Genomic DNA, 8597 nt, shown 5'->3' on the forward strand with positions numbered 1-8597 from the left:
GGAGAAGGCAAGAGCAGCAGTGCTTTTTTGAAGAGTTGTGTATTTATTTATGTATTTAAGCTATGAGAGATGCTGTTATATTTCACCTTTATCACCTCAAAACTGTTGGGTCATAAAATCCCAGACTGGTTTGTGTTGGAAGGGACCTTAAAGCTCATCCAGCTCCAACCCCTGCCACGGGCAGGGACACCTTCCACTAGAGCAGCTTGCTCCAAGCCCCTGTGTCCAACCTGGCCTTGAACACTGCCAGGGATGGGGCAGCCACAGCTTCTCTGGGCACCCTGTGCCAGCGCCTCAGCACTCTCACAGGGAAGAATTTGTGCCTAAGAGCTCATCTCAACCTCCCCTCTGGCAGGTTAAAGCCATTCCCCTTGTCCTTGTAAAAAATCCCTCTCCAGCCGTGTTGTGAGCCCCTTTAGGTACTGGAAGGCTGTTGGATAACTTGGTCTCATTCTTTTAGCTGAGTCTAAACATTGGGGAAAACCTCCAATTGTAAAGGAAGTTTCTTCGGCATTTGATAAATTTAGGAGAGGATTACAGCAGAAGCAGCTCTGCTGTCAGCCTTTTTAACCCTGGTAGCAGGTTTCTGGCTTGCCAGAGCAGTTTCACATCAGAACTTCTCCATTACTTCTGCTGATTGCCCCCATGTAAATCCAACACCAGTGAGTTCCTGGTTTGAGCCTGTGCATTCCTTCCTTTTCGGGCCCTGTAGCAATTGCTCTTGTGAAGTCTTATGGTCATAGTTAGGCTTCTAAATTACAATGTGAGGGAAATGATTGTACAGGAGATAGAAGAAGGTTCCATATGCAGATCCCAAGTCTGGTCTCATAGATCACAATCTGCTGTGTGGGCTCTGGCATTCATCAGTCTCTGTCTAACATGGTTTTTTTCCTTTTCAGCATATGAGCTGTGGATATGTGGCAACCTTGATTCCTGTTTCTGAAATGCTGTGTTTAAACAGTCTGTGTGCAGTATCACACGTTCTGAGGATATGGGAGAGCAGCACGGAGTTTCTTTCCATCCTCAGAGATGGCTTTCTTAATCTATTTAAGTTAATGCCTTGTTCCTGTCATGTCCTTTTCTCGCAGGATGTAACCTGAAGATTTTTAACAACCAAGAGTTCGCCGCTCTCTTGGCTCAGTCTGTGAATCAGGGCTTTGAAGCTGTGTACCAGCTGACAAGGATGTGCACGATCCGGATGAGCTTTGTCAAGGGATGGGGAGCAGAATACAGGTGAGGCATTCCGAATGAATCTCTTGTGCTTGCCGCTGCCACCCCTGTGTTCCACAGCCTGCAACAGTGTCCTGAAAAGCTGCTTCACTCAGCTTTTAGGTGGGTAGGAATTAGCACAGTGTCTCTTCAGTAATGCAGATCGTGGAATCGTGGAATGGTTTGGGTTGGAAGGGACCTTAAAGCTCATCCAGTGCCAACCCCTGCCACGGGCAGGGACACTTTCCACTAGAGCAGGTTGCTCTGAGCCCCTGTGTCCAACCTGGCCTTGAACACTGCCAGGGATGGGGCAGCCACAGCTCCTCTGGGCAACCAGTATCTTGCCACCTGCATAGTGAAGAATCATGCCGTACACCAGGGAAGACCACGTGTATTTGGTCACAGTGTTCTATGAACCAAGAGCTTTACCTGGAGCACAGCAGATAAATGCAGATGGCCTCTGTAGGAATGATTGCATTGGGCTTTCTTAAAATCAGATGTATATTTGGTAGTTTGAGGTCTTACAACTACACTGTTATCAGGCAGGATCAATGTGAGTGCTTCCTACTAGATATGGCTTCGGTTTGATGCTTCCTTTATCAAGAACTAATGGGATTAAAGTAAAAGTAGATTGGCTTGAAAATATGTATATGGAAGAACTGTTAAGAGTTGCTGCACAATTATAGTTAAATCTCCTCATCCTTTCCTTAGTGCTTGTCCTAGGGCAATTGCTTCATTGTGACCAGAGGCAGCGGGAAAAGCAGGATTACTGTTTTTCTCAGTGAATACTGAAGATAAGAAGATGTGATAGGGTCTGGTGGTTATTCTGACAGCACAGGGGACAGGGGGGACAGTGCAAGGGATGAGTACTCCATAGCTGGTGTTGCTGTCACTCCTCTGCATTAGCAAGCCAATGTCCCTAGGTAGCAAAAGGAGTGAAATCAGCGTTTAATATTACAAGCAGGAGAGATGAAATTTGTTGGAAAATTAATGTTGTTTTACAAGAGCTGGCAGAGATTTCAGCCAAGTGTGATTTTGAAATACTCACTTGAGCATCTACCCTGTAAATCTGTGGCCTTCCTTGAAGATGCCTGGGCAGCCCCTGCCTCCCGGAGCCGCAGGGCTGTCTGCCCATGCTCCCCTTGCACGGATGCGGGAGTATCAGCTGGAGCCTGCGCCCTGCACGTTACTCTCCTGCTTTCTTCATTTCTCCAGATGTTTGGAGTCCATTTTGTTTTGAAATTGTCTTGCACCCGGGCCAGAGTGTTCAGCCCTGGCTCGCAGCCACGCTCTTAATGAAACCCAGATGAGCATGACTTACGGAAAGTCAACTATCTCATTAGAGTACTGGAGTCAGTGAAACCCTACGCTCACGCTGACTGCGCCGAAGCTGCTCTCTTGCTCCTTCATTTCCTTGCCACAAAATACTACATCTGATTGCCTTTGTCAGAGCACGTTTGTTGGTTGAACTGATTCGTATATGAGAACGGTACTGCAGGATCGGCATCCAGAGCGCTGTTCCAGTGATTTCTGGTTCAGCTCTTCAGCCTTTGGAGCAGTCAAACTGGTGGGGTGTTTAATGCTGGAGTGTGCCAGGGATTTGGTGGAGGGAAGGAGGGGAAACCAATTGCACAAGCAGCCTGTGATACAGACATTCTCCTCCGTGCAGTGAGAGCCCACAAGCTGAAGGCATGGATATGGGGAGCTTTGAGGGTTTGCCTTTTGGAAAGGCTGGAGGCAATAGGGGTCACCTTGGTGGGAAGGCAGAATGAAGCTGCCATGGTAGATTTGCAGAGGGCAGAAGGGCAGCGGCCCCATGGGCAGTGGGTCTCTGTATGGTGTTGCCAGGATTGTTGAATGGCTCACACTGGTTTCAGGCAGCAAAGGGGAATGCTCTGTGCTAAGTTAAGGGAGCCTAGTTTTACCTCGGACCTGGGAGGTTTGTGTGCTTTGCTGACAGAGCGAGAGGTGCTCTGCTCCCTGTCCTGCACTCCTCCTGCCCAAACAGCCCATGAGACACCCTTTAATGTAGAACACTTCACCACATGAAGTGGCTGCATACGCCAGGCCCCATTGTACACCCACTCCTGGGCATGGCCTGAGCGGGAATGGGTGGGGTGCATCAGAGATCTGCTTCCATCCTCAGTTCAAAGGAGGAGAGCTGCAGATCAGGGTCACAGCCCTTGTCCGAAGCCCTGCAGAGCTGTGCCTGGAGCCCAGCAGCAGGGGTGGTGGTGGGAGCCCAGAGCAGCCCCATGGGGCAGAGGGTCCCCTTTGCAGCAGCAGTTTCTCCCTGGGCCCCGCAGGCTTTGCCTTCTCCCTCCCACAGGCAGATTCCAAGGACAGCTTCTGTGGGAAGTGAGGGTGTAAACCAAGGCTGTTTCCAGGCTGGTTCTCTCTCTTTGTAATCTTCCTCCTCCACAGCAGCTGTCCCTGCCTCTCTGCATGGAACAAGGCTTAGGCCATCCCTCGGCAGAGGAGGGAGAGCCCCATGCCCTGTGCCTTGGCCTCCCTTCCTTCCCATCCCTCCCTGCTTTACCATCTGGAGACACTCCATGGGGTCTGGCCTCAGGGAGAGTAACAGAGAGGGAGACAGGAGAGGGGGAATGTGCTTTGTGGCAGGGGATGTGCAGTGACCCAGCAGCACATCCCCCTCTACTCTCCAGCCACAGCTAACTCCAGAGGGATTTTAAAACACGTTTTAATACCACATTCCTGCTTTTCTGAGGGGGTTTGCAACCTTTTACACTCAGCAGCACTTCTGCTTCTTTCAAGGCAGCCGAGCAAGCGCAGGTCTGTTGGAGAGCCCCTACACAGCATGCGTAGGGTAGGGTTCAACCATCCAGCACATCCTCTGGAGCTGTGCAAAGAGGCTGCTCTGCAGCAGCTCCGACTGCACAGGGGCTGCAGGGGAGCGTCCGAAAGGCTCCCAGGGGATGTCTCCATCACTTCCACATCTGCCAGAACCTACAGATAGGGTAAAACGAGAGTAGCCTTGGCTTATATGTAGAGAAATTGAACTTACTGGTAACCTGCATATGTTGCTATCTAATCAGGAGAGGCAAAATGAGGTCTGTAAAAGAAAACTGAAGAATTGTGCTTAGGTAAACACCTTCCATTCCATTCAGGGAATCCGATGCTGCCTGTTTTCAGGAATCTGAGTAGTAAATAGGCTGTGTAGTGAGCTGCTCCTTTGGGATTGTAAGAAATGTAAAGAGAAAAGGTAGGGGTTTTAAAAGCAGCTGGCAGTGTAGGCCAGAAGCGTGTTACAGAGGAGAGAGACATTCCTTTGGCCTCACATGCACGACTATTGTCTAAGCAGGAAAGAATGCTCCGGTAACTGTAAAACCTCTTCACACTGGTAAAGTTTTGTTCCTTTTTTCCTCTCCTCTCCCCCATCCCCTTCTTTCTGGCAGGCGGCAGACTGTGACCAGTACTCCCTGCTGGATTGAACTGCACCTCAACGGTCCCTTGCAGTGGCTGGACAAGGTCCTCACACAAATGGGCTCCCCGAGCATTCGTTGTTCCAGCGTCTCCTAAGGAAACATCTCCTGGGGATGGGTGGGGGGAGCAAAGACTGGAAAATGGAATTGGCTTAACCCTTACTTAAACACACAGCGAACGGATTCCCAGTTATTGAAGTGATGAGAAAAACAATCTGCTAAAAAGAAAGTGGGTTTTGTTCTATTTTGGTGTTATAATTACCCATTTAAGCCACTTCCACTGAACCCATTTAGCACTTTGGTTCCAGCGCTCTGGGCCTTTGCAGTTACAATTTGAGGCTGAAGTTTATCATGATGAAGAACTGGACTTTGTTTCAGCAGAGGGGAGGCCGTGTTGTGCCTCCAGCACCCACCTCGTGCTGCTGTGAGCACATAGGAGCCACAGAGGAAGCCTCCCATTTGCCTCACACAGCTCCAGGCTTGTGTCATGCAGCACCTCTGAAAAGCCAGGCACCGTGGGGCTTTGGGATGAGACTTGCTTGTCCATTCCCATCAGCATCCACCTGATCCATGCCTGCCCTCCCTGGGATTGCAGCAGGAGGGGGAAAAGGAAGTGTTTAAAGCACACACAAGAACTAATTCCCCCAGTAATGCTCCCAAAAGGAATGAATTTCCCACGCTGGACTGCTAACAAGGAGGCAGAGTCTTGTTCCATGCCTGAGGGATGCAGCTGATACCTGATGGCCTCAGGCTGGATTGACATGAAGCAAAAGGGGCTAGACTGAAGGCTCCTCTGATATTGCTGCAGCGATGTTTGACTTGAGCTGCTCATAGGCAGATGTTTGTCACATGGAGAGCTCTGCATGGCCAAGTTAAGCCTTTGTTACCCTGCAGTCTGTGTGCATTAACCATCAAAAGTCTGTATTCTGTTTTCTCAGTCTGTTGGATAGGATCTGCCACTTCTGGAGCCATCAGGGCTTCGTGACTGCAGTGTCCAGATCTGCTGTAGCGATGGAAGTGAACAGGCCCTCGCGGCTGCTTTCAGCATATGCAGTTGTCCTGTGCTGTCACGTGTGACTGCACATGACCCAGGACATCTCAGACACAACCCCTTTGTGTTTAAAACGTATTTCAGCTGATTCCAATGCTCTGAGATGTGCTTTTGCCTGGAGAAATAGGGAGAGAGTGTATTTACTTGTATTATAAAACCTTCATTTTAAACAGACATGTTCCAGACTGATATTTTTTCCCTGCAGCAACTGTCATGGCAAACAACTCCCACAACTGGAAAAAACCAACCCTTAGCACTTGTTTTTATGGTTCATATTTGCCAAATAAGTCTCATAACTTTGTCAGTGCGATCTCATTATCTGTTTCTTTATATCTGCATTGAGTATCATACGCATTTGTGCCAAACTATTAGAAGGGGGAGGGGAGAAAGTGATCATCAGTTTCCTATGGAAATCTTTGTCTTTTTTGGTTTTATACATGAAAGGCAAACAGGAGCTGGAGCTGGCTCTGGGAAGGACAGACCCGGATGGACTTTGTGTTCAGGCTTTAGTCCTGTTGTGCTCCCAGATGCAAAACCGAGCAGCACCACCAAGTTCAGCAGCAGTTTTCCTGCAGTGCCAGGTTGTGGCTGCAGCCCCAGAGCACTGTGGTCCCACACGGGTGCAGACTGCAGAAGCATTTCAAACACCCATCAGGAATTCCCAAGTACCTGTAGAGGCTTTTCCTTCAGGACCACTCCGATATCAACCCCACTGCCTGGTCTGCAAAACCCCATCACTCTTGGACCTGAGCGTCAGCAAAACAGGGCACGAGGTGCCCCATGTTCAGCAGACCCAGGAACAGACCATCCACGAGGCTCTCTGCTGGTGTTTGTTCTACCAGGCACACCAAGGGATGCGGTGCAGAGATTTCTTCTGGAAACAAGCAACGTTTTGTACATGAAATTAAAATTCCACGCAGTGGTGGACGGGCTCCTGAACCATCCAGGAATATCCTCTTGTGGAATTTGGACTGGGAGCTCTCACTGTGCCATACAGCTTGTATGATAGTGCCGGAGGTTCTCTAGGACTTCTGTTGTTTCAAGCTTTTGTAATGTGTCTGATTTTAGTTAAATCTCTGATTGCATGGACTTGTGCAATAAGAGCAGCTGTATAAAACAAGTGTTTTCTGGCCACTTAAACAGCAGGTCTGTCGTTGAGGACGGATTTGGCCTAGTCTTTCAGATGCAGGTTTCTAACATAGTCACAAACAAAGATTTATCCTGGCTTTTGTGGAAGTATCTGACTTTGAGAAGAGATTTAGTGGGAGAGGGAGAAAGATGTGCTATGTAAGGTGGCCCCAGGTTTCCTCCCTCAGTGTCTTTAAGTTGTGTTTGCTCATTTTAGCCAACAGTTTTCATTGTCCATGTAATCAGGGAGGAAGTTGGACCCTGTGGAGCCTTGTGCATTAGCAACAGAAATAACATCTTAATTCCAGTGTGAGGTGATGGTGTGCACAGGAACCTGGCCTGGCCCAGAGGCTGCAAGCTGGAATAAACCCTGACTGTAGCACGAAGCCGAAGTAAGATTTGGGCCTGGATTTCTGGTAGGGACCAGATTTATATCTCCTACTTGATAAAGGATAATTAATTGCTGTTACTGATAGCTGCCTTCTGAAAAATGGGATTTGGCTTGTGCATGAAGACTTTGGTTAATCTCACCTCATCATCCCCTAAGTAAAATATCTTCAAATGGAAAATGGAAGCTGGTCTAGCAGCAGTTAGATAAAATGGAGAGGATTATCTCCACTCAAGTATCAGTTTCCTCCCCTCCCCTTTGTTTGCCTTCTCACTAATTCATAAAAGCTTTATGGTTTCTAAACTTACCTTATAAAGTCAGAGGGAAAGTCCTGGACCATGTGAAGAGAGAGTCTGGAGAAGGGCTGGGATCCAGGGGACGGTGTGGTCGAGCTTCCTTTGATGTTGCACAGCTGAAAAGGATGGGACAGATGAAAGGAAATTCCCCTTCAGATGTGAAACCCGCTCAGTCGCGCCGTTGGCCAGGACACTAATGCGAGGGGAGAGGCAGCGTTCGGCCGGAGATGACGGTGGGTTTCCCTGTTTTCCTAAAACTCTCTGGAAGTAGCTCTGGTATGTAGCACAAATGTATGCAGTCAGCCATGGCCTCGCTTAGGTTCCATTCCTGTACTGGAAAATCTTCTCATTTAGTGGTAGTCTTGGCTAGTTTTACCCTATTTCATACATTTTTGTTACTAGGAGAGAGTCACTAGCAGGAACTTGGACTCTTTTAACTTGGCGTAGCCACACACAAGGGCCTGGCTGCTGGCAGATGACACTGATGGCCTTGTGGTTTTCAATGACCGTGGTCTTGTTCTGGTTTGGGGTTTTTTATTCTTATTAATGTACTGAACTGAATTTCAGTTTGTATTTTGTGTTCAGCTTAGAAGTAATCCAGTGCTGTCCATTTGATTTCATCTCCAGGAATCAGCATGGCTGTGTACAAAGGTGGAGAAATCTAATTGAAACTCATCTCCCCAACGCTCTGGCTCCCCTGCCATGAAAAGGCTGGGGGTAACCCTGGAGAAGGAATCACAGAGAAGTTAGTTTCCTCTCCCCTTTAGGATCAGCATAGTGTGAACCACAGAGTCCTTTGCAGGGTGAAGAACACCCAGCAAGAGCTGACCCAGCGCCTTGTCCTACTTAGTAGCTGGGAGAGCACAGGGAGGAGGAGGAGCACAGCTCAGTGAAGGACTGCAGCCGCACCACAACACTCCCGTGAGCTTCCCAGGTCTCTAAGGTACTGGATAGGGAGGAGGAACGGGATTTCACAAATAAGCTGGTAAGCTAGAATGAGAAATAGTTACTCACTGTCGTAGCTGATTGAGCGGTGTGGGTAAGAAGTTCAGTAGATGTTTTTATCATGTACATGCTTTTGT

General features: G+C 48.6%; 1 protein-coding gene across 4 annotated transcripts in view; it reads left to right on the forward strand.

Moving 5' to 3' along the window:
• Positions 1-6505, forward strand: part of SMAD3 (SMAD family member 3) — a 71242-nt gene extending 64737 nt beyond the window's left edge. For 3 of the 4 annotated variants that reach the window (XM_080626569.1, XM_080626570.1, XM_080626571.1), the window contains 2 exons: positions 1089-1233; positions 4626-6505. In XM_080626569.1, the coding sequence (XP_080482695.1) occupies positions 1089-1233; positions 4626-4749 (269 nt within the window). In that variant the 3' untranslated portion in view covers positions 4750-6505. Of the gene's footprint in view, positions 1-1052; positions 1234-4625 lie in introns of all 4 variants that reach the window. The other variant, XM_080626568.1, reaches the window with a different exon arrangement.
• The last annotated feature ends 2092 nt before the right edge of the window (positions 6506-8597 follow it).

Source organism: Psittacula echo (assembly GCF_963264785.1).
Source record: "Psittacula echo genome assembly, chromosome: 10".
Lineage (NCBI taxonomy): Eukaryota > Metazoa > Chordata > Aves > Psittaciformes > Psittacidae > Psittacula > Psittacula echo.